This window comes from Haemorhous mexicanus, chromosome 8, assembly GCF_027477595.1.
Source record: "Haemorhous mexicanus isolate bHaeMex1 chromosome 8, bHaeMex1.pri, whole genome shotgun sequence".
Taxonomy (NCBI): domain Eukaryota; kingdom Metazoa; phylum Chordata; class Aves; order Passeriformes; family Fringillidae; genus Haemorhous; species Haemorhous mexicanus.
The window spans coordinates 10,678,086-10,704,846 of NC_082348.1; the positions used below are offsets into that span (position 1 = coordinate 10,678,086).

General features: G+C 41.7%; 1 protein-coding gene across 1 annotated transcript in view; it reads right to left on the bottom strand.

Annotated features, from left to right (window-relative positions):
• The window catches only part of PDIA5 (protein disulfide isomerase family A member 5), a 97,878-nt gene that overhangs the window by 31,769 nt on the left and 39,348 nt on the right, over positions 1–26,761 (bottom strand). Inside the window, exons 8-12 of the mRNA XM_059852718.1 lie at positions 26,341–26,408; positions 21,710–21,801; positions 21,534–21,605; positions 17,005–17,141; positions 71–141 (exon numbers count right to left, since the gene is read on the bottom strand). Of these exons, the coding sequence (XP_059708701.1) occupies positions 71–141; positions 17,005–17,141; positions 21,534–21,605; positions 21,710–21,801; positions 26,341–26,408 (440 nt within the window). The remainder of the gene's footprint in view (positions 1–70; positions 142–17,004; positions 17,142–21,533; positions 21,606–21,709; positions 21,802–26,340; positions 26,409–26,761) is intronic.

The window sequence follows — 26,761 nt, forward strand, 5'->3', positions numbered from 1 at the left end:
AAGTCACTTTTATTACTCTAGTTATTTATTACTGATTATTTGAAGGATATAATAAAGGAAATTAGCTTACATCACTGGTTACATGGAGAAACTCTGCAGCTTTCTCATATTCTGGCTTCATTTTCTTACAGTGCCCACACCCTGCCAAAAAAAAAAAAAAAAAATTACAATTAAGTTGTATACACCATGGTTCTTCATTGACCCATTATAAAAATTCAAAACCATGTAGTAAAGATTTACTATAATTTTGCATGCATTTTACTTAATATATTTGTAAAGCCTTAGTATGATATAGGATTTTTTCCAAAATGGCCACAACAGTTTAAACAAAAAATTTAATCTATTAAAAATAATAATAATAATAATAATAATATACCCCTGCTTTCACATCCACACCTCTTTCCTTACAAAAAGTTCTATAAACATTTGTCAAGCCCATTGCTTCTAGCATGCTCTCGGTCAGAGCACAACCTCACCCATTTCAGTTTCCAAATCTTTATCTGCTTTAAAAAGAAACAACACAGCTCCTCACGTGACTTTGTGACTTTCAGTGGAGACTTACACTAGCACAGCTTAATAGAGTAATATAATTTGAATTCAACTGCACTGATAATAAGCCCTGCTTTACAGTGGTGCAGCATGTCCTTCTAGGAAGGACTTGCACTGATTTAATCACATCAGTGTAATTACACCACCACATATGTTCCCAACATAAGCAGGATCTGTAAAACCGAGATAATGGTGCTTTCTCACTTGTGCAAAGTTCTCCAGAGATCTGCCATTACTTCACTGCTAAGTGCTGACATTACAATAAAGTCAAATGAATATATGAGTGAGAAAAGCAGACTTAGAATAGATTATTTGGGTGTAAATTAAACTGCTCTCAGCTGGTGCAATTTCTTGCAGGCAGGCTGAACTTTCAGGCCCAGATGAGGGTCCTGCCATGATGTGAAGTTACACTTTGGCACCTCCAGTGCACTGCTGGGCCTCAGTGACAGCCCCTTCCCTGTCCCCAAGGGACGGGCACAACAGCAGACCCCCTGGGACAGTGCACAGGGACAGAGGGGCTGAGGTCAACACCCAGCAGGTGAGGCTCAGGTCTGGCTGGAGGTGCAGGCAGCTGGGACGAGGCACTGGCATGGCCCTGGAGCGCTGCAATCCCCGCGCAGTGCCTTGCTGCACCTCTCCCTCTCCTCTGCAGCAGCAGCCAGCTCGCTTTCCTGAGCTGTTATTGTTGGAAGGGGCACTCAAAAGCCCAGACTTTGCTGAGCTTTTGGAAGTTGTATCAGAAGATACGGCTAGAAATGTTTCAATGCATGCCAGCAAAAGCTGACTCTGAGGTGTTCGGGTAACAGGGGCTATTTTTACACCATTGCCCAAAAGAAAATAAACCAAAGACTCTGAACCACAGTGCTGCTTTGTTTCCCTCTGACGGGATGATGGCTGAAGCCAGCAGACACAAATCTGGGCCTGAACTCAACCAGACAAGCATGTTTCATATAGCCTAAGTCAAAGAGTGTTTGCAGCCAAGAAGCAGTAAGACATCCAACTTCACCAGAACAAACAGAGTTTCAGCCACCACAGCACACCATGGAACACTTTCAGGGCATGTTTATGGAACATTTGAACAACAAATGCAAATCCCACCTAGGAATTACAGCAAATACCAAAGCAGTTGATCTCAGACCATCTCCTGTTCAAACACCAGCTACACTCCATACCCCACAGTCATCTGCACAGAGACCACAGCACTAAAGAGCCCCATGCCATTCTTTTCAGCAAAAAACAGTAATGTGGTAGGAACAGCAGAACAAGGGGAGCTCAGCAGGTGAAGAAAGCTTTGCTTTAATTTTACACCATGGTGTGAGAATGCTGGGAACCTGATGCGACAGCTTCACAGAAGAATTCAGGAAGAAGCTGGGACAGGCTGAGGAAAAGTTACGGTCTCAGCACTGCTTATCTTGGTTAAAAGCACAAAAGAGGCTGGAAAATGATTTATTTGCCACCCACAGAAAACTTGCAGGCATATGGCTTTGTGTAAGGGGCTGACAGATCCCTCTGACACCTGCCCAATTTGATTTATTTCTCCTCTTAGGAGCAGGGAACTTAATTCATTTTGTGCTCTTCCTCACTTTTAACCAAAGGCCATCTCAACTCCCAGTTCAGATACCTGGGAACCTCTCTGAATTAGGTAGCTTAAATCTGAACAAACAATGATTTTCTGCAGGGCTAACTTCACCTTGATGGGATTTACACAGTGCGTCCCTTAGCCACAGCAAGGTTCATACTGTGCTCTAGCTACAGTATCCACATAATCTACACTATATTCCAATTATATTACAATCATTAATTAGATCTGATCAACCAAAGGCATTAAAGAACCAGAGTTTTCACAAAGCCATGCACAGATTAAAAAAAACCCCAAACCAGTAACACAGGCACATTTTGCCCAGGAAATGAAAAAATACCCAAAGCATCTGAAGATCATGTAAGTAATATTTTGGATCAAGACATCTAGACCATGAAATGTCACTGTTCCAGGATCTTTCATGAACATCACACAGACACAGCACTACTGACTGCCGCAAAGCTAACTCACTCAGGTTTAAAATAAAGGGAAGCAACAACAGGTCTTTAAAAGGCACTTAAATGCAAACTGAAGTCTTCAAATCTTTATTGTGAATGCTTGTTCTACCCCTGACAGAGGACAGCATGATGTATCAGCCTGGGAAAAAAGTCACAACATTAAACTGAACCTGAGAGAGGGACAACAAATTTTAAGAGCTTCTCCCACAATAAACAATGCTTTTCTGGCTGTCTTCATGAGAATTTTGCTATTGTGAGCTACAGCCTGCTTTCACCTACCATTGCAGAAAAGGGGAGATATGAATTACAAATGAGACCTACAAACTGCAAACCAATTAATCTCTCCTATGATTATTTATCTTATCTTTGAATAATCCTGTGAAGATTGCCATTAAATTTTTGAGGGCAATGAAAAGTTATTTAAATTAATTCCAAGGTCACTGCCTCTCCTTTGATTGCTACATTAGGTTGTTCAGCAGCAGCTTCATCCCTCTGTGCTAAGCTCCTCTAGTTTTAGATGCTTTCTGTTCATAAAATGAGTGGGGAAAATAACAACAACCCGACAGGCCCAGATGCTCCTGTGTGCTGCTGGGACAATGGAAGGAGTCCAGAGGTCTGCAGTGGGCATCTGTGACAGATGTGCTTCTAGAAGATGCACTGTCCTGTTAAGTGCTTACTGACATTAAAACTCAAAAGTGTAAGCAAGGGAAGGGACTCATTTGATCCCAGGTAAGAAGAAAGGCTGCCCTCAATACAAGGATGGCCTGGGCCTGCTCCAGCACTGCCACCCTCTGAGCCTCTGTGGGGCATGGCTGGTGGGAACACCCAAGGGTCTTGTAGGTGTCCATTCAAGAGGACTCCCACAGCCTCAGTCTTTTCTTACAGAAGTCAAGCAGCTGCTCTGGGGGTTCAAGACAGAGTTACTCTCCATCCAGCAGCAGAAACCAGTCCAGGTTCAGTGCCTGGTTCTGCTGACCAGTTCAGGACAACTCCTCTGACCTCTAACACCTCATCTTGCTCCTCCTGCACAAAAGGAGCCCAGGCTGCTAGGGCCAAGGCTCAGATAGAAAGAGCACACAGATAAGCAAAAAGGAAGTGTTACAAGACAGGGAAAAGAAGTCAAAACTTACAACAATCAGTGCTAGGACAACTGGTACACACCCTTGCTAACCATTTTTAAAAGAGATGCCTGAGTGAAGGAAGAATTCTGCTTTCCCAGTTTATTTATAATCAATCTTCTCATTTGCACTGTGCAGATGGGCAGATAAGCAGCTCCTTCCTTTAGTGCAGTCACTGTCACACAGCTTAGCTCAGCTGCACCCCCAAACAATGGTGATCAAAGGTCCCCCTGCCACCTCAGTGCAGACAAGTCACTTCCCTCCAGGATCCTACTGCAGGGCAGAGGACACCACTTGCTCAGCACTTTGTCCTCTGCAGAGTGACCATATGCAAATGTAGAGGCAAAGGCCAAGTGTGGACAGAGCAATTCTGAAGTGAAAGGGTAAGCAGCACATGGACAAAGGAAAGCTTAACAAACATACCAGCAACTCTTTTTCCAAGGAAATATCTGTATTTGTTTATAGCAGCCTGTTTGGCACCATGGCAAAGACTTACAACACAGTTGCTCTAAACCTTTTCAGAAATGAAAACTTCTACTGTTAAAACCAAGTTTTGCAGGCAGAAAACCAGTCAAGCAGCTCCAGCTAAGCTCCTGCATATGCTGTCTTAGTGATGTCTCAAGAATATAAATCTGTTTCTCTCTGTCATTCGCTGTTTGCTTCTTTCAGGTTATTATGACTATATAAATAAACGCCATGCTTTTGGCCACGTCCTCTCATTTCAAGACAACATTGTCTGAGGATCTGAAGTGTGCGTGACAAGCAAGAGATAAAAGACAACATCCAGGCAGTTGTGAAGAAGCTATTTCTGACATCAAGAACCCTAGAGGTAAACTAAATTGCAAATAAAGATTTTAAAGAATCATTACATTTCTGTCATCAACAGACTGCTCGAATACTGTTATCATGTACCAGCTATTTATTGTATAATGCCAGCTCTATATCCATCCATAGCTGCACACCAAAAATACCTCCATTAGCCTGACGAGAAAATGAATTTGAAGCACAAAACATGTCCTGCTTTCAGTAAGTGGGCCACTGGCAGTTCAGAATACACTCATAGAAGATTTACAGACAACTTCAAGAAAAGAAAAAAAACAGTAAAAAAATTCAGATGCACCTTCATTCTCTAAACATTTAACACCTGGGGATAACACCATTGGTTTCTCTATTCTTAATCCCAGAGGAGCAGTGACCTCTGAAAACAGCAGAATAGCCAGTTCTTACAAGTTAACGTTAACTTTGAACTCTCATCCCTACATATGAAAGTAGGAGTACCTACATGGAGCAGGGAAGACACAGTCCTTGCAGCCACAGCAAGAACACACAAATCCCAGCCCTCTTATCACCCATGCAAGAACACAAATGAATTCTCTTCTGCCATGGAAGCCTGAAACATTCATCATGTAAAAGAGGATCTCTCAGGTCTAACACGAGGCAGTTTACAGTTCCTTCACCGGTGTAGGAGAGCATAAACTACAACAGCTGCAGACTCCCTTGCATAATTTAGCCATCTGCATTGCAGACATCTGATGGAAAATCATCCACAAATTTGGCAGGGAGGCAGGATGACAAAAGCAGCTGTTTCTCCCCGTAATCACAGGTATGAATTTGCAATCGTGTTGGTTGCATGTTCACTTAATAGTCACAATGGTCAGAGCAGTCAGGCCATGCCACAATCTACATGCATTAGAAAAAACAAACACAAACGAACAAAAACCCAAAACAAAACAAAAAACCCCAAACTAAAAAAAGAGAGGAATCACCTTTGGAAGGATCAGGAGCTCAAACAATTTTGTACAACCTTTTCCCTCTGGGTACTTACTCCCACCAAACCATTCATCTTTTCACCAGCAGCACTGCACACCCAGGTAAAATTCCAGATACTTAAAGACAAGGACGTTTCAAGACATGATGCTTTCTTATAAGAGGTGTGTCTTCAACATGTCTAACGTGATATTGAATTCAAATTTCCAACAGCTAGAAATGTCTGCACACATACACAAATCCAGACACCCCACCCCCAATACTATATCTTTAAAGGCAGGTTTGATTCCACCAGGCATTACACCGCTTAGAGATCAGTGACAAGCAAACAGCTTTACGGCTTTACAAAAGACAAAGCCTATGAAAGGTCAGTCTGGAAAAGACTCTGAGGAACTGGAAATGCAGCATTAGAAGGAAAATACTTTAGCAGTTTGGATTACTGCAGTCAGGACGGCTGCGGTTGCAGCCGAAGGCGGCGGCTGCGTGGGCTGCACAGCTCATCCCAGAGCACTGCAGCAGCTCGGCCCCGCCATTAGCACCATCTCACTGGCACTGCCATGAACTCAGAGTGCAGGCAATCTGTGCGTGCAATGAGCTGTGCAAATCCAATCCCAGCATGGCCACACAGAAGAAACTCTCTGCCTGCTTCCAGGAGTCCTTCAGTGTGAAGTTAGGGCACAAAATTATTACAAATTGGTCACACTTTCTCCTGTCCGTATGACTTGCTGAGGTGATAGTGACCCAAACCCAGACACCATCTTGTCTTTTTAACAGTGGCATAATTTCTTCCCTCCCAGCATCACTGAAACTGCTCAGGAGAAGAATCTAGCAGTTTTAGACAGCTGTAGTATGAGTTAAAACTATTTACTTATTTTTAAAAACGATAGTCAGATGCATTACATAAACCAGATCAAGCTGGGAAGAGAGCTTAACTAAACATATCCTCCAGGAACACTTTCTGCATCTGTGCCCCATTCACAGCTCTAGCAGAAGGGCCATCTTTAGTCAGCAACAGCCCTTGGGAAGGGAAGGCTCAGCACAGGGGGCAAAGATGGAGTGGGTGCTGCAGGCTGCCTGCATAGGACTTAAAAGACAGCAGCTCTGGTGAACTGCACAACACACACAAACTGCACAACACATTTCTGCCTTTATTTCTGGTGACACTGGAGCAGGCTCAGGGGAACAGGTGAATATTCTCCAAGGCTAACATCAGCCAGAGGCTGCTGCCTCCCAGGGATTCCTGGGAGTCAGGCAGGAATAGAGATTTCTGCTCCATCATGCCCTCAGTGTGCACTCTCTGCTTTTGAGCTCACACGGGGCCGTGGCTGAGCTGGACTCCTGAAAGCAGCCTTTGAAAAAATATACCCCATCTGCACAGCACACATCCAGGAACAACCTCAAAGTTAATCATCATCTTTATGTAAAATAAAAAAAAACAAAAAAATCGCATGGCTCCTTATTTTCATTCCAAAGGTGGTTTCAGCTTCTGGCTACTGGAGATTACACTGCATGTACACACTAAAAGTAAGTGCATATATATATATATATATATATATATATATATATATACACCCTCTCACTCAAGACTGTGGTGCAACTGGTAGAAATCAATGTTGGGAGATGATGGTGCCTCCTACCATCCCTCTTGGGAGGGAAAAGAAGTGAAGGAAGGTGGATCAGCTGGCATTGGGAGATATGAATTACACTTCCTACACCAGCTCTGAGTAACGTGGCCCTGAGTAGGTGTTGAAAATTAATCTTCCCCTATTGAAATGTGAGACAACAGCATGGTTGCCTTAAGGTGAAATTGTTGAGAGCTTATGAAAAATACCACCAGAAGGTTTCCTTCTCAATTAAGCCAGAATTATTTAACATCCTAAAAAGATTCACCCCCTTCTGCATTGCCAGGTGAACAACAAAATTTTACCTGGAGAAGGGAAGAGAAGTTGCACTGGCTTCCCCCACACTCTTATCCCACTGTGGAAGACTTTATGCTTGGATTTAGCAATGAAAATGCCAGAGAACACAGGTGAGATGAAAGAGCTTTGAATGATCAGCTCACAAAAACAGCAAAATCCTGAATTCTTTCCTAGAATGCAATTTGTGTAAGACATCAGCAAAATGGATGCCATGCAAAGAGATCTTCCTAAGAAAGGTACATCCCAATGAACTCCAGCTCATGGGACATTAAAAGGAATGGTGACATTGAATATTACTGTGAAGTAGATGGAAAAGTCAAGTATCAAGAGGAGATATCATGCAGAATGCACAGTTTTTGTCCAAAGTCACAGCAGAAGTGACAACCAGCTGAGATTTATTCACCTATTTAGGAGAAGAGTGCTGGCACAGTTGCCAAGCACAAGCAGTCAGAAGCCCAGAAGACACAGCTCTACCATCAGCACAATGCCTCAGTGTCCAAGCAATGAATTCATTTATTAGTAACTCAGAAAAACAGCATCACTTGCCTACTCACCATCTGAAAGGGCACAAGGAGCAGACAGACAGGCAAGCAGGAGCAGACAGGCAGACTCTAGGTGTCTCTGTTCACTATTTGCTCTTTATGTAAGTTCTCTACCTTTCACAGAATAAAAGTTGAAACCATAAAGTATTTAGGAAGATAAACCTGACAATGAAAACTCCACTGGTAATGACTCAAGTAGCTGAGATACTATAAGGCATTTTCCAAATGAGAGCCCTGCACAGTATATTGAGCTTATCCAAGCAAGGAAATTAATTTATTTCAGAAAAAATAAACCTAGAGTCTAATTCTTAAAGCTAATTCCTACTGTTACCCCATCATTAGAGACCTAGAAAAATAAGTTATGTTTCACTCCTATCAGAACTCACCACAAGAGCATTAAGGGCTTATATGTACACTGGGGTCAAGCTTGCCAGGAGAACAGTCATCCAATTCACACACTCAAATGTGGATTTTTAACAGCTAAAATTACCTAAGTCTTCTAAAAGACCCCTCTGAACACCTAAATAATGTACAACAAATACTCAGAGAATGAGGCCAGTCTCTCTTCAGCTGTCACCCCTCAGCTGCTCCTTGGTGCTCTGGCAGCTACTCCTATGTCACAGGCTGAGTCAGTCGGTAAGGACTTGTTAGGAGAGAGGGAAGGCAACAGTAATGTGAGAAATGAGGCAGCAAATCCCCAAAGAAACTAATGTTCCCTTCACACCACCTGCCACACATTCACATGAAGCTTTTTTTCTGATTGGTATAGCCTTTGCTAATGTCCTCTTTAACAGAGAAAGTAATTGCTCCCAACTGGAGGTGAGCATACAGCGATGCATTTCGAACAAACCTCCCAAATTTCACAACCCCCAAATATCCACATTTTGTTTCCTTTCCTTCTTGCTTTACTTCTAGCCTGCATTCTCAACACCCATGACTGCTGCCAAGTAAGTTATTCATTGTACACGCCCTGTCCCCAGAACAGCACCATGCCACAGAGCAAGTTGAGAGCCAGCCCAAAGGTAGGGCAGCCCAAAACACCCCACATTTGCCACCCTCCCAGTTGTGATGCTGAACCAGAGCAAGTCAAGGCTCCTCCCTTTTAGTCCTGGCAAGAGCTACAACCAGGTTGCAAGTGATCAGCTTCAGCCACGATAATCTTGTCTGAGCTCTGTGCTCACCCAGTGGCAGATGGGGTTTCCTAAACATGGGGGCCAAAAAACTGATGTCTGCCACAAGCCAGGGAACTCCAAAGGCAAAATTCTACTTCCTTCATGTTAATCAAGACTGTGCAGAGCTCATACACCTTCCATAATTCAATTCCTGCAATACTGGAGCAGCTTGCAGTCTGGCCATGGCTTGCGAGATAAAACTCCCACGCAAGGTGAAATGTTATCTCCACTTCACAGGTTGGAAAGCGACAAATATTTAGTGACTTGGGTCGTGACTGTACAAATCAAAGCAAAGCAAAGAACTAAACTTTTTTACACCTCCAGGCCAAGGCTATTGCTTTTATCACTGGATCATCCTTTTTTATGACCATACCCTGCTCAAAGAGCACAAACTGCTTCAAAAAGACAATAATCCCATACGAACTGTGTGCTCTAGTATCAGAAGACTGACAAAAGAGAGACAATGGTATCAGTCATTACTGTCTTCACCCCTTCCAACAGGTATCCTATAGTTTTACTGCACAAGATAATTATCAGGATTCTTATACTCTTCACATTCCCATTCCCATTTATATTAAGTACCACTAAAAACCCATATTGATTTTTATTTTTAGATCCTTGAGAAACATGAGTGGTATTGTTATTAAAGGAAAAATCCATGTCAGGTTCTTAATTTTCCTGAAGAACAACTATTTTATTGCATGATTAAATCTCCCTGAAAATAATTTCTGTGATTAGCTTAATGAGACAGGCCACTGCACTGGCAGGTCACTTACACTGAACTGTTTACTCTGCCTAAGATTTTTGATGATATTCAAATATATGTAGTATCAAGCAACATCTTGTTGTAGACTTCCAAATAAATAATTGCTTTTAAATAATGAAGAACCCAGTCTAAGTGTCCCAGACCTCCTCTCTCTAAAATCAACAATCAGGACTTGCTCATCTCAGTGGAAGCAGATTCTGAAGCCAAGAATCCACAAATTTCTAACTGGTTTACGTGGAGAATGTATCTGCTTCAGAAGTCTGCCAGGAATGTTCAGCTGAGAAGCACATGCATACAGTGCACAGAAAGTTGGCACAATTTATGCATGTACAGGGAAGCATTTTATTATACATCCCATTAAAAATACACTAAGGCAACATTAGAATTAGGAGCCTATGGGACACAGAGAGTCAGGAAACACTATTCTGAAATTGAAGCACATCGTTTCTCTTCAACAATCTGTCCAGACTCCTAAACAGCAACATTCATCATATGAGTGCCCTTACCCAACAATTCAGTTTTCAGTGATGTGGGCACTGCAACAGCCCACCCTGACATCTGCATTGCTCCACCAAAATCTCACCAGAGGCAGGCACTGCCTGTGACCCACAGAACAGTCCAGAAAGTTTGACTTGTTCAAAGCTTTCTCTAATTATTCTGAAACAAGAATATGTTCACAGGGTCTGGTGGCCCACAGCAGGCACCCTGACATACAAATGTCTCCTTGTGTAGCTCCCTATGGGCTAGTATCATGGGCATATGGCATCATGGGCATATGGCATCTGACCAGATTCCAGATGCACAACCTGCCTTACACATGACAAACTTCCAGTAATCCAGACCTGCAGAGGTGCACCAAAACCAGCTTCCCAGCTACCCACTGTCTGCCTTTATCCCAGAGGCTCTACATCTGAAGGCAAAGTACCCACTGAAAACCACTGAAAATAACCAACATTTTATTTTGAAAATCACAAATGTCATATATGACAGGAACAAATGAAAATTAAAGGATGTTTCTGACCACACTCAGGGCTGCTGGATGCTTGGACAACTCACAGGCCTTTAACCTCTATTGGAACAAGTGCATTGGTTGACATTTAAAAAAAAAAATCTTTGATTGAATCATGAATTAGCATGGAAAACTTTATTTATTTATAAATAATATAATTTCTTTATTTATCACAGGCTGCCAGTGTTAGGCTGCTGCTGACCTATGCTAGAAAGGCCATTTTTTTCAGGCTGCAGAGTAGATTATTCTTCAGCCTTTTCAGCTCGTGGCCTTTCTGTTGATGCTGCCAACAGACATCCCAATTAGAGCTCACAGCAACATAGCTCACTTTCACAAGGAACCAGTGGGGTCTGAAAGGGAGACTTATTTATTTATAGTCATAAAACATGGTTTGAAAAAATAGATTTGATTTTGTGCACACATTTTGAGTTCGCTTTGCTTCATATTTAAAGCGAGCAATGGATTTCTACATCCCAATCTCACCACATGCAGCAGTAAGAAACAAAACGAGGCCACTGAAACTAGTGATGGTGAACTGGCAGGGAGAGAGCCATGTTCACTACTCGGTTAGAAGCTGAGGCCTTCTTCTACTACTGGGCTAATTGGTTGGGATTCTTAATAATGAGTTCACAAAGTCGCTTAAAACCTTGTGTTTAAATGCACTGGAAGGGAGGAGGGAAGGAGTGAAGAGTGAGAAAAGCTGTTTTTCAAAGCCAAATTGATAAATCCACTCCTTGTGCAATTAAAAACCTGAACAGCTGAATAGCTGACTTTGGAAAGCAGCAAATGCATAATTTATCGGGCTGGTTTATAAAGGTAGAGAAAATAGCCGAGGACAGGAAAGGAATTTCATGGACATTTCAACAACACATGAAAACTGTGGTGCACTTTATCATTTCAGAGTTTATTTTTGCACTCCCTTCCACTGGGAGGAAGTAGGCAAAGGTCTATTAGGCTGCATTATCCCTGCTTTCCTTCTTTATCAATGGAGGAAAAATCACAATGGCTCCAATACCCTACTAAGGATATTGACTTTTTTCCTACTTTAAGTCCTGCAATCAGCTTATACAGTCTCTGAAGGAGCCCTATGAAGAGGACTGGAAGAACACAGGTTTAACCTGAATTTAAGCTCACATACAAAGGAGAAATGTTTCAGGAAAACATTTTAATACTTTAATCCTTTAAAAAGCAAATGCACACTCACGCTAACAGTACAGCCAAAGCACTTTTTTCTTTGGTATCAGTACTGGACCACAAACTTTGCTCTGGCTGATGGAGCATGAGAGAGAGCAAAGCAGCCCCAAGCAAACATCAGGGGTGACTGACTACAACCACCAGCCAGCATCAGAGACTCCTCAGATCCGTGCCTGCTGAAAGTACAGGGGGAGGCTACAGCTCACAGTGGCACCAGGTCATTATTCTGCATGAGGCTGCAAGAACAGGTATCCTTTATAACATTAACTTGTGTTAACAAAACATAATGAAAAGCAACTCCGGTGAATGAACAGCAGACACTTCCAGAAAACATTTCTGAGTTGACTTGAATTTCAGTCCTGGAGTTTAAACACCTTTCAGTGGCATTTGAATTGACTTATCAGTGACTTGGCTGGGTTTATTTTGTGACTGAGATGTGATTTGGAGAAAAATGCTGAGGAAAATGTAGAAAGGATAAATGTGTAGGGGGTTTATTCCTTCAACAAAACACAGTCAGAAAGACTGCAATCCTCACTAATTTGGCAAATATTTTGGACAGAATTATTTTTAAAATTGCATTGGACTCAGCAAACAGTTTGATGAAGAAACTGAAAACACAAACAGGGCTTTTTTTTCATGATCAAGGGACTCAGGAGCATTTTAAATCTCAGCGAGTCCCCATGACACTAAAGCATTTAACAACACTTGACTGGCAGCATAACCCATATTTAGAGACATTCAGAACCCAGCTGTCATCTTGGGCATCTAAATAAATCGATCAGCTGTAGGCACAGATACCAAGAAGCACATACAGACATGGAATCATTATTCTCATTGCTAGCAGGAGTTTATCATAAGCAGCAACGGTGTTTTTCGTTATGTTATAGTACAGAAATAACTTTGGTTGGTGCAATAAATCCTTTGTTATAGATTTAGAAATAGGCCCACTAACATAAGTGCTATCTCAAGTTACCAAATACGATCAACCCACAGGAAAACGCCAAATCCTTTGGGAGAGAGGGCCCTTTCTTTGTTCTTTTGTACAGTGCACAAGAACCCAGTTTTTGGGTACAACAACATATTGAAAAAACACTTCAGATGTCTGCAAGACTGCAGTCTGGATAATATCCAGGACAACACTAAGCTCACCACTAGAAATTATGAAATTTCAGCAAAATACTAAAGTAAGGAGCACAACACTGCACACACCCTTCACAGATGGCTGGGGAGGAGAGTGCCTTCAGAGCCTGACTGGCTGGGTCACTGTTTACCTATGCTAAATATTCAGATTTATTGAACATCTTCTTAAGGGCTTTACAAAGGAGTTTGAGAAGGTTAGAAATCCTGCTCTGTGTCCCCAGTGACCTGTGAAACGAAAGCAGGATGAACTCATCCTGCCCAGCCACACTCATCCACACGTTGCTCAGGGCCAGCAGTAACGACCTGCAGCAGCACATCTTCTGTTTAATGGCTGTGATAAATTACTGCACAAAAGGGATGGTGTCTCTGATCCCAGGAGGTGCAAGTTGCATGCTGCAGACCCTCCTGATGTGTTTAAAACACATTAGCTGCTCTCCTTGAACTTAGTTATGCTAGGCAGCCCTTAAAATGCTGCCATGTCCTTGGGCTAGTGAGTGCAACTGATTGTAAATAATTACAGTGTGGTCCTCAGGGATGATCATTAGTAGCCACAGGCATGGAGACCCAACTGGCCACATCAATCACAGTGCCTAATGGTGCAGTTCACAGGTATTTACCTGAGATGTGTTTGGTTCAGCTGTATATTCAGCACTGGGGGCAGGGGATAAAATACTGTCAATTCCCCACACATCTTTCCATACTACACTCTATTAATGCATTGGTCATTGGAATAGGCAATTAAAGCATCACTGAAATAATTCTCTTCTAGTAAAACAGCTCCTCATGTATGTGTGATGGTTTGGGCTGGGATAGAGTTCATTTTCTTCACAGTAGCTGGTATTGAGCCATGAGTCGGATTTGTGCTGGGAACAGCGTCGATAACTCAGGGATGTTTTAGCTATTGATGAGCAGTGCTTACAGAATCCAGACCTCTTCTGCTCCTCACCCCATCCCACCACAAGGAGGCTGGGGGTGCATAAGAAGATGTCAGGGGACACAGCCAAGACAGCTGACCCCAAATGACCACAGGGATATCCCAGATAACCCATATGGTGTCATGCTCAGCATACAGAACTGGGGAAAGAGGGAGAGAGGGGGACATTTGAAGTGATGAAGTTTGTCTTCCCAAGTTCAGCATTATGTGTGATAAAGCTCTGCTTTCCTGGGAATGGTCAAGCATCTGCCAGTCAATGCAAAGTAGTAAACAAATTCCTTGTTTTGGTTGGCCTGTACATGGTTTTTGCTTTTCTTATTAAATTACCTTACAAACCCATGACTTTTCTTGGCTTAACCTTTCAAACTCTCCCCCATCCCACCATGATGGAGCAGCTGTGTGGGGCAGAGCTGTGGCTGAGGCTAAACCACAACAGCGAGCCAGAAAAACTCCAAGTCACGTGTATGCTGCACGGTGACACAGGAGTTTAAGTACTTGCTAATTCCAGGCCAGTGCTGAAATCCCCTTGATTACTCTTAGTTACACAGAAGTATATCCTGTGTTATGAGCTTATTTTATAGATGTTTCAACTTTTTTATTAATACATTTTTAGAAAAAAAACTTCCTCAGCCTGAGCTACCAAGGTTAAAATAATTAAGATGCTCACTGGTTTTACCACTTCTTACTGGAATAATTTATCTCCTAATATTCATAAGGTGACACCATTAGCACATTTAAGAAGTGCTAAGAGAAGAGCTTTTAATCATGGAGATAACTGTTTATGATATTGTCTATCATTAATTAGTTTGCAAGCCTCATACTCCCTGCTGAGGATGCTCAGAGAGGATTCTTACCAACACAGACTTTTTACACATGTACGAGCTGGATTCTGCACGTATTGCCATTACCACCTGAATGTAAATAAAATGCCCCAAATATTCAAGTTGCATTCAAAATGGAGTTGTTCTGGCAAGGAACACTCTTCATCCCAATTCTGAGCAGCTGGAAAATGTTATCAGAAGATTGTGACAGCCCAATTAAAGCATTTGATTTACTTTCAAAACAGCATTTGCCAAAGCACTGCTGGTACAGAATGCCCCTTAGTACAAAACATACCTGTCTGGAAGCACCCTTGCTCTCAAAATAAGTAATGCTAAAACTGTGTTACCTGTGTTCTTGAAAATACTAAAAAAATACTAAAAACTGAACAGAATCCTACTGAGATTTAAAACTAAGTTGAACTTACTATAAAATTTGATTGCAGTCGTACATATTAATTTATTTTTAATCTGGCTTCCTAAAGGAATAAGTTTTTCAGGGCCAACTGTTGATTTCTTCCCCCTCTTCCTCCTCCTGAATACATGACCAGACCCCTTTGCCCATTTACAAACTCAAAAAAAGGCAAAACTTTAAAGTACTACTAAGTGTGAACACGCTGAGAGAGAGTAGACACTTCTCCCATGTCATTGTGCAGGGAGAGGGAAAGGAGGCAAATTTAGGAGTTCCATTGGTGCTTGGCAGCAGCTGCTCAGCAAGCACACAGATGCCGAGGAGCAGCAGCCCCTGCTGTCACTGGCACAACGGGGTGCAGGGAAATCTGGGGAAGGAAGGATTTGGGTAACGAAGGATAACTCCTGAGCAAAGCAGGCCTCAGCAGTTCTGCTCCTTGGGTTTGGGGTTTCAGAGCAGGCACTCACCTCCGGTCCCACTTTCATTAGTACAAATAATCCAGGGAACACAGCGACAGAACAGCAGTCAGTCCCCTGCTTCAGTGGACCAAATTCTTAGACATTTCATCAGGCAGAGGAAATTCATTATGGTATGTTTTTCAAATGAGTCTTATGAGCAGACTTTCAAAAACAGTATTTTGGAGCTAACTCCTACTGGTTTAAAGGGCAGCAGGATTTCAGCCTCTGTGCCAAGACCCTCTGCTGTCAGCACACAGTCTGCCTCCAAAGTCCTAACCTTTAAATCCATGCACTTGAAAAGGAACATCTCACCCAATACTGCTGCCAGCACAGAAGCAAGAGGAGACAGAAGCTGTGTGTCACACAGTGTAGCAGATTCAAGCCTGAATTGTCCATCACAAACATAAACAATTAGAAGAACCAGATATGCAGCTGAAACAAGTTACATCCACAGTGAACTAAGAGGTTAATGCACTCTTCCACCCAACAGCATCCAGGAGGGCAATGTGGCTGGAATAGCTTCCTAAAGGCAACCCACTTTATTTCATTTCTCAAGCTAAAACCTCAAGTCATGGAAAAGATCAGTTCAATGCATTTTCAGCAGAACAATAAGCAGTATCACCACCAACTCTGCATTAGTTATCAAAGTCCTTTCTAAACTTAGGCTTAGTTTTGGCATAGTTCAGCACAGTATATAATGACAATCACCCCTTACATTGCTGAGAAACTGTGGCAGAGGAGTGAAAATGCTCAAAATGACATAGCAGCAGCCATGGGGAAGAGCTCAGGACTCAGGGTTCTCAAGTTGAGTTAGTTGTCGTTCAATGAATCAGAGTTCTGCTTTGAAAGCAAACAATACTGAAGAGAAGCTGAAAATGGGAAATCATGCTGTAAAGTGATGAGAACCCAGACTATTTAAGCATCATTACACTCTTCAGTTATGTTTTGACTCAGCCTACAAAGCGTCCCTCTTCCAGAGGCACATCTCTATCCTAAATGTGAAGTCAGCAACTTCTCAAACATTGCATACCTTGTGTATTTAACAATCATCACAAACAAGAAAAGCCTGGACTTTTGAGTTCACAGTTCTGTGAAACTTCCACAGAAAAACATCACTAATTTCATTAGCAAGCATTTGGCTCAGAGTACAGAAGAGAAAACAAACTCACATGGTGCATGGAACATCACTAGCACAGATGAATGATCTTTTATAAACTTGTCGAAGTCCTCATCAGTCAGGTGATAAACTACATTTTCTTCATCTGCCCAGGGAGTCTCTGGAGCCTGTGGCTGAGGTGCCTGTGGACTACAAGACAAAGAGACACAGCTTAAAGGCAGCTCTCTGGTGCTAGGCAGTCATCTTGGCAAGTCAAACTGTAAGGAACCACTTTGTGCAGATGTTCACACATGTCTGACACACCAACCCTACTGAACAGCTTCCATAATAATTGTACCCATCCAGAACTCACAGGCATTGAAACACAGATAAAACTGGAGGAGGAACAAAAAAATCTGCAAGAAGCTTCTGAGGACAGATCAGCAATGGAAGGGGATGGAGTGAGGAGATAACCAGACTGCTTGGTTATTACATTATAGAAATCAAATGCATTTTCTATTACTCTTTTACCCTCCTCAGCAGGATGCTCCCTTTCTCACAGCACTCCCACTTTGTAGTTCACAGGAGTCATTGCAAATGAAAGAAAAAAAGCAGTGAGCAGAAACAGCCAATTTAACCCATCACCTTGGATACTGACAGCGTGATTAGGGCCGGCAGAGAAAGGAGGAGCAGTGTTGGGACCATGAGCCAGCTACACACACCATTTCCCCAGGAATATGGTTTTACCCTGAACAGATCTTGGGAGCCAGGGCAGCATCCTTATGTCCTTACTCTGCAGTGGGCTTGTAGGCCTAACTCAGCAAAGATACTCAACTGCATGCTTCATCTAAAAGGCAAATGATGTGTTCTACCAACATCACTATGATTGCACCTGAGTTCAGCTGTCTTTGATGGGTCAGAGCCTGCTCAAAGACACAGTGGCAAGTCTGGAAACTGAACCTAAGCTCCTCTGCAGCTCGTCATCCCAGTAAACAATTGGTTTTGGCTTTTATTAATGTACATTAAAAAGAGAATTTGGCAGCTGTGATCTAAACTATGCTAATTGACATTTTATTTATTAAAGCAGTGTTCACAGAAAAGACACCCAAACATACGAACATTGGGAGCCAGACTTTGAAGCTGTTTTTGTCAGTTGCAGTAATGAGTTCCAAACCCCTCCAAATTCCCCAAATTCTTTGGCAAAGTACATGTCTGGATGTGACCCCATCTCTGCTGAAAGCAGATTTACTATTTTTGATTAAAACGTATTATTGTGTTAGCTGCCTGGAACAAGGAATGGCAAACAGATGATAACTCATTTATCCTGCCTTACTCATTTCTAGGCTGAAAGCCTAGTTTGATAAAAAAAAGCAGTAGAGATGCACAGATTCAGATAGCAAATTCTGTTGATGTAAGCAATAGGTGTGATCCAAGAATATTAAGCAATCCATGCAGAACTGGGATGCACATCTCTGCCTCCTGCTGCTTCTGTGATAAACAAACCAAGAAGCAAACCAAGAAGCAAACCAATAAGCAAACCAATCAAAGTGAAAGGTGGGAGCTGCACCTGGCCAAGCAGCCCAGAGAGCAATAATCTCCAGGTATCCTGGCAGGGTGAAGGCTTTCCAGCAAACACCATGACACTTAATGGATTTGGGAGCTGGGTTGAGTAGGCAGAGCATGATGAACATGGACACAGTGCCTGCAAAGTACTGGGAGAACATGGTGCTCAGCAGGGCCTGGTGTGACCTATTTCAGTCAGGAATTAGTAAAGCAGGGCATGGGATGTTTATTCAAATAGCCTAATTTAAAATGCTGTGCATGCTAATGAGCCTACACAGGAGGTGGTAAGAAACACCTCAAGGCCTGGAGAAAGCAAAATTTAAAATGTCATTTAACACTGAGACAAGGCACACCCAACACCTGATTAGGATGACAGAAGTCCAGAAGTGTTATCAAAAGCTAATTCAATTGAGAGCACAGGACAAGTTCTTGATTTAGCAAAGTAGCTGATGCTAAGGAAGGGCCTGAGGGGGATCTATAAAAACAGCAAGACAAACTAAGCAGCTGTTGAAGGCAGCAAGAAGCTGATGGGCTTGCCTACCACTCAGACTGATAGAGATGTGTATCAGAATTAACAAAAAAGTGGTATGTACAAAACAGCATCTCTGCTGTGTTGGATTAAGGCTGTGTGATGGCTCATCTCTATCTTCTCATGAAAACATCTGAATCTCCATAACACAGTAGCCAGCGCTTATTAGGAAGATAAGAAAGGTGAAGTATTTGCAAGACTGATACATTAGCACACTTCAGAATAAAAAAGAAGCACCTTTAATAAGCAGGAGAAGAAAAAAGAAAACAAAAAAATAAAAGAGAGGTGTTGGAGCCCTCCAAACTAGCAGTACTTGTCCTGAGAGGAAAAAGCATGGACAATGACTTAAATAATTCTAACTTTTGTTAAATTATATCATTTTCTCTCCCACAAACGAGCCTAAGATCACCCACTTTCAGCACTTTACCAGTAGTATTTAGAGGGGAAAAAGACAAGAAGAGGGAGAGAGAGAGCTGCTTTTCTGCAGAGTGTACTTATTGTCCACACATAAAGGGGCATTTCCTATGGCTCAATGTCTTCTGGATTTGCTTCCAAGACTCTACAAGCACAGCACATGCATGCACAGTATAAAAATGCACTGGCTTTCCTTGCCACAGCCCTGCCATGCCCCTGGTCCTCAGAGTAACATTTTGTACAAAAGCAACCTTTCAATATTTTAATATTATGCTATTCTGAAACACAGCCAGTGCACCCTACAGCTATCTCATTGCACTCCTTGGCTTTCCTAAAGCCCTTGCCATACCATTTTGACTACCTGTACTGCAGATTTCTCAGAATAGTATAATATTATGTATGCAGCATATTCAGCCTATAAGCAGTTTTATTAATAATTTAATTGATTGTAATTTAAGCATCAATTACTGGCAAAATATAAAAACACATAACCACTAAATGTGGTTTCTTTAAAGGCTGAACTTATAACACAAAACAGGGGCACCAGGCTACTGCTCAGATCATCTTTTGGGCAACTAATAAGCATGCACTAAGAGAGGACAAACAGCTGTCTTTAGCTCTGGACTGCTGAAGTATCAGCCAAAGCCCACAGTGGCTTGTTAGCAGAGATTATCATTGGAAAGAGCTTGCAGCTGTTCTGCTTTCCTCCAGTAGCTGCGTTCACTTGCTGTCACAGCACTGATATAAAGGTACTGCATATTGCAGGGATTATCTGGATATTTTGTGGGCAGACAGGGGAAAAAAACACCCCAAACAGCTAATGTTTCACATGTGGTAGCCAAGAGATAACCACATCCTTGCAGAATTGAAAAGCATAACAAAGTGCAGGTGATTAAGCCATATCCTTGCTCCAAGGGCTGATCATCTTCTTCAAGTTGCTGGAGTTGCCATCTTGATCACTTACATTTGAAGACTTAATTGACTTACACCAAGCTTAATGACTCTGGCTGAATTCCTCCTCTTTGAGCCACTGGGCAGTACTTGCTTGCAGTGTTTGTAGCCCTTGATGCTAACAGGATGCTGCTCTCACTTCATTTGTGGGTTCCAAATCCTGAAGCACTCAGCCTGCTGCTGCTGGAGACCCTGGGCTACTTGCAACCATATGCATATTCCCAGCACAGCCCCAGTGTACAGCAAAATACATTTATTCTGAGCCAATTTCGCTAAGCTGTACTATTACAATAGTTTGCAACAGTCTGTTCCTTCCCATGGGTTTGTTTCCTTTCATTAGCTTCACTTCAGTATTGTTTCCACAAGTGCAGCAAACAAGGGAGGGTTACAAAGATGACACCATGTCCAAGAGCCTGGGCTCACTGCAAATGGAATTTCTCCATCACCAAATTATCTCAACCCTCTCCAGCTTCTCTATCAGCTTCACTGACCACTGGTGGGGATTTGCACCAGTTGAAGAGCAGCTACACACACACACACACTTTTCCTGTGTGTCTCTGAACTGCTAGTCTCATAGGCTCGTTCAGCCCCCAAAATGTTTATGACTGCAAAAAGCTCTCTTTAGATAGAACAAGGTGCTTTCTACACTTTCATGTCATGACAGCAAACACAGATGTTGTAAAAGTGACGATCTATCCAGGGTGCCTTGATCTTCAGTTTGTCGCTGCAAGACACTTTAAAGGCTTCAGCTAAAGGCTGATGAACCAACTAGAACTGCACACTTGGTATATACATTTTTAATAACACAACAGAAGTCAAACCTTTTGCAAGTTCAAGCACCCAAGATCACTGAAAATTTAACCTGGCATTTTTAACCAAGCTGAGATCTGTGTATCTGCATTTATTTTAGTCCATAGTCAGTCTGCTATTACAGACAAAATGCAATTGTGAAATGCAAGGCATGCATGCTAAAAACCAAACATTAGACAATCTCTCCGTATGAGTTAAGCTGATCTCAGCGGGGTAGTTTTGTTTGCTCTTCTGAGCAGAGGGAAGGAGGGAGAGATGTCTGCTCCTAAACCATTACATTCTGTAAATAATGAAGAGTACATAAAAGGTGGAGTGCATGAAGTTCAATGCCTTACTGTTTCAGCCACTCTGCGATATCTGCTGCGGTAGCACCAAAGTTCTCAAAGTTGAACAGGAACTTTCCTTTCCTGTTAAAGCAACAAAACAAGGTTCAGTCCTGGCCCTAAAAGATAAAAACACTCAATTATACAAGAGTGCATGATTTCTAAAATAGTTGCAAAACATAACCAACTCAAAATAGCAGATTGTAGGATATCCCCGGACATTGAATTCTTCCTTTATCCTTTCAAATTCAGCAGAGTAAACATTCATCCCCGCAAGAACCTGGAAAAACAGAGCATAATCTTACTGATTCTTACAATACAGCAGGAACATCACACCATTTGTTTGAAGATTTAAGTAAAACCACTTCAGTCTGGGCAGATTCTGATTTCATTCATATAGCTGTCAAGCAAGGGGCTCTCTGTAAATGCACTGAAGTTTTTTTGATTTTGTGCAAGGGGAAACAGAACAATACTTGAGTTTAATCCAGAGAAAACACACAGCAGTTAACATGTCACATCCTCATTGCTCTGGAAGCATCTCTGTTTCTTTTTATTCACCCACTAAAAGGAATATCTAAAGGGAATTCTCTCAATTGCAGCATTGCGCTCTGCTTTGCACATTTGGATTTTAAGCTACAACTAGATTTTTTCCTTCTTCTGCATGAAGAAAAAATGAGTTCTTAGTTCATATCCAAACATTAAACAGGACACCAGAAATTCTACCCTCAGCTCTCTGGTTTCCACTCCAGCAATGAACTTGTCTATGTCTAACCAACTTGTCAATGTCTAACCAACCACAAGCATTATCCCAGGTCAAAAATGCACTTATTGAAAGGCAAGGGGAAATCAGCATGACTTTGATGTGAAAATTAAATGTGCCCTATATCCATGAGCTCAGGAAATAGCAAATGGCATTTATATGCTCTAAATATGTTAACTTAGGTAGGGCAGGGTATAATGAGAGTTAAGAATTAACCTTGTCCTACAGTCTTCAAAAGAGAGGCACAGAAGCACAGTAACTTTTCAGACTAGCACATAAAACAAAAACTCTATCCTCCTCAATCCTCACCTCTATCTCAACCCATCCTCCATCTCAACAATCCCTGAGCTTCAGGCTCAGGACTCCTGTGACTTATACTGTGCCCTGCGACTTATTCTGTGTCCTGTCCAAATGTCTTCCAAATATTTCTGACATGAAAATTGGAGGATGGGATTGATTCCAAGTTTTTGAGGGTGTGCAATTCACACAGAGGTCATTCTGCTGTCCAACTTGGACCCAGGAAGTTGCTGTGATACCACTTCCTGATTAACTTAGTTTAATGGCATTGACGGCTTAAATCATTTTAGCAGCAGGGTCTTAATCCAACCCCCTCCTCCTTCCCTCTCCAAAAACAGGATTTTCTCCTTCCAGCTGAAATACCACATCAGAATTTAATACCACATTCCTGACTGCAGCAAACTGCACAGACCAACCAAATGTGCTCAGAGCCAGCATGAAATAAATCTTAAAGCAGAAAATCCTCATTTGAAGGTCAACTCTTCCTAAGAATGTGCTGGAAAGTCACAAAAAGATACTTTGTTTTCTCTTCCCCAGCCTAAGAAAGGATAAATTGAACAGAGGAGAGTACAGAAGTAAGGTTTATACTAGCTGACCTAATCTTCCACTTTGAATTTTCCTTGTAGTTCGAACAACTGGATAGATTTCATTCATATGAGATTATCTAGACTCAATTCTCCCCTTTCCTCATCCTCCATGCCACCACCTAAAGGCAGGTAAATGCAATAGGATCAAGATACAATGGTTGCTCTATAAAGCAAGAACCATTTTGTTAACTATTTCCCTAATTAACACCAGCCTACCAGATTCCACATTTGCTGTGAACTTTCAGAGGATTTCCTATGATTTAAGTGGGGATTCCTGACCATGTCAGACAATTTCACTGTGGCCATCTAAAGGTGATTGATAAAAGCCAATAACTTGGATTCATTCTGGTGTTCATTACATTATATGAAGAGTATTTAGCAAAAAAAGCTTATTACAATAGGATTTGTTTTAATGACAAGTGTAACAGCTTTAGCTGGCCAATAATCACAGAATTATGAAGGATCAGCCTGCCAGAAACCATCAAAAAACATCTACTGCCCAAAGCCAGGGCTCTCCTGCCAGATATTTGGCAAATATGATTTTAGCAAAAGACTGAATGACCCCAACTTCAATTTAGGTCCATTACCTCTTGTAATAGCCATTGCAGAAACAAAGATCAGTTTATTCCTTTCACCTCTGCAGTGACACTTGACATATTTCAACACTTGTCTGCTCTCCAACAAGCTACCTGTAATCTAAACCAACTCTGAACCTTTTCTAGCTGCCCAAGTATTTGGAGCTTCTGACCATTCCTGTTTAGTTGTGACCCCCTACCCTGATTCTCAGTTTTCTTGACAGGATTGCTCCAAAACTGGTACCTTACAGCACAAACAAAAAAAACAAAAAAAACAAAAAAAAACAAAAACAAAAAAAAAAAAAACAAGCATCAAAGAAGGAAAACTGATTAAGACTGATCAGATGAATAGGGGGGTTTGGTATTGTGAGAGGGCAGGAGGTTTTATGTTGATTGCTGTTGTAATGAAGTTGATTGCTCCTAGGATTGAAGAGATCCTTAAGCATATTCTCAAGTCGGTCTTTACTGAGCAGAGCATTCTGGCACACTCACAAAGTTCATGGGCATTAGGGAGATGGTGAATGGTTTGCTAATATCCAGTTCCCCCCTGCTCTGGTGGTCACTCACTCACCAGAGCCCAGCCAACCCTCTAACCACAGGAAATGTTGCCTGCCAAGGATAAAATAAGTCCATTTCTGATTTGGAGCACTTTCTCCTTCTGCACTGGGTGCAAGAGAATTATAAGATATAACCATAATATAAACTAAATATGCCACCCTGCCTTCTTCTCAGTAACAGCACTGGGACAAGAAGCAACCAGTCCCACGGAAACACAGCAACCAGAGACAGGTACAGTTCACCCTTTCACTTTTATGACCTCCTCAATAGGCAATACTGCACTTAATTTTCCTGCTATATAACTGCAATAATCACTTTTGAGCCTGGCACATCCTGACAGTTAATGACAGGTCAGATTAAAAGGCCAAACCTTCAGCTCATCCAAACCACTCATAAACTTTGCAGCCAAGTCTGATCTGGAGGTCAACATCACTCTAAGGCACTCCATGAATAATTTATGATGGGTACAGCACAGTTAACTTTAGAAATGGCGAGCTGTGTACACATCCCACTCAGGAAGCTAATTGGGTCATATTTTGACAAACAGACCAATTTTTCTGGAAAACAGCGGCGTAACTGGACTTTCCTCTGAACTGATCCTGCACCACAACCCTCCACTGCAAAGAACTGTGTCCCAGCCCTGTCACTCAGCTGTGCAGGATCAGCCCGGATCTCTAGAAACCATTTCCAAGTGAGGAAGGAAATACTCAAACCAGAATAGATCTAAATTATCTGGTCTGAATTTAATAAATGAGCTGCACATGAACAAGGAAGGGATAATGGCAGGAGGACAGAGTGCTGTGCAGCATGCCTCCTCTCTAGCACTGTCTCTATAGGTGATGCTTTACACTCCTAATCCCCCTCACCCCACAATCTACTGCCATGCAGGGTGGGAGTGCCCTCCCAAAGGCTGCAGCACATGCTCCTCTGAGGGGAGATGGCCTTAGAATGCTGCCTTGACAAATGGCTTGACAAAGACACTCTTGAAAATATCTTCTAAGGCTTGTGCCATGTCCTAAATAAATCTGAGTAACTCCCACTCATTCCAGCCCTAAGCAAACAAAGATTTAAAGAAAGCATTTCTGAAAACAACTGGTTTGGAGAATGTTGGGCAGTCTGACAGCACTGGGTGGTCATGAGAACAAACGGCCAGAGCTGCCCCAGCAGTGAACTGCAGTGCTTCATCACCTTTTTCTCACAAGGAAACCTGTAAACACAGCAGTGAATGATTCAACTAGTAGGATCAGACCAAATCCTGCTACAGCCATGAAACAACAATCCTATTTCTTCATCCTTTATGTACTACTGGCACCACATAAATCACGCATTAAGCACATTATAAAACCTCAACTAGACAGGTGCCTTTGACTTGCTTACAGAAATCAATACACCTTACAACTACAAAGGGGTAACTAAATTACTGTGAATTCTGTACTTTATTAGAGTCAAAACTTACTTTTATATCACTGTGACATCAGCTTTGACAGAGCTACAGTTAAACTGTAAGATTCTACTAATGTTGAGTGGCTGGAGGGTGACCAGTAGCTTATGGGAGGGGGATTTCCCTCCCATAACACTGTGATTCCCCACTAAAAAAGTGGATTAATAACTGCAATGAGGGCATCCATCCCTGACCTTGCTATGAAACATCAGGCCAAAAAGCTGATCAAACCCATTAAAGCAAACTTTCTTTCTTTACCAAAATGAGCTCAAAAGGCCTAAAAATTCATAAATTAGAGGCAAGAAAAATAATAATAAAAAAAAAAAAATCTACGTAGTGTCAGAGCCTGTATTTCCATGGAAAAAACTGCAGTGGATCTAAAGGGCAAGGGAGTTCACATCTCATTCTCTAAAGTTTTAGAAGAATAAAAACCAAGAGAAAATTCTGAAGAGATCTGGAACAGAGAAGTTTATTTCTTTTTTCAGATGGCTTAAAAATGCATCATTTTGATTTTGATAAATATTTGTCGATTTATATACTTTAAAATAAAAGTGTTAAAATGATTTTTGAAGTGTCATATAAATCTCATTGTGTCACTTACATATTTACCCTTGAGTTCTGTGGCTGCCTGCTGATAAGATGGCATCATTCTCTTACAAACACCACACCCTGATAAAAAATAAATTGTGTAAGTAATATGCCAACAACTCTATTCAACCTCTTCTATAGTATCTATGTTCCAAAGCATATGAAGTAATATTTTATATTAAAAAATTAAACAAAAATTCTTTATCTGCTTTACTAAATCATTATTAGATTATTAGTTTTTAAGTATGTTACTTTTTACAAGCCTCTATTTTTGCACATTTTTCATGCTCTTCATTTTCATACTCATTTCTCATCCTAGTATGGAGAGAGTAAAACCATCTTATATTCCTCAGGCTCTGAGCTGAGCCCAGAGGAGAATACAAGATGAAACACACATATCAAAAGTCAACAGAAGATGTCATAATTGTGAACTC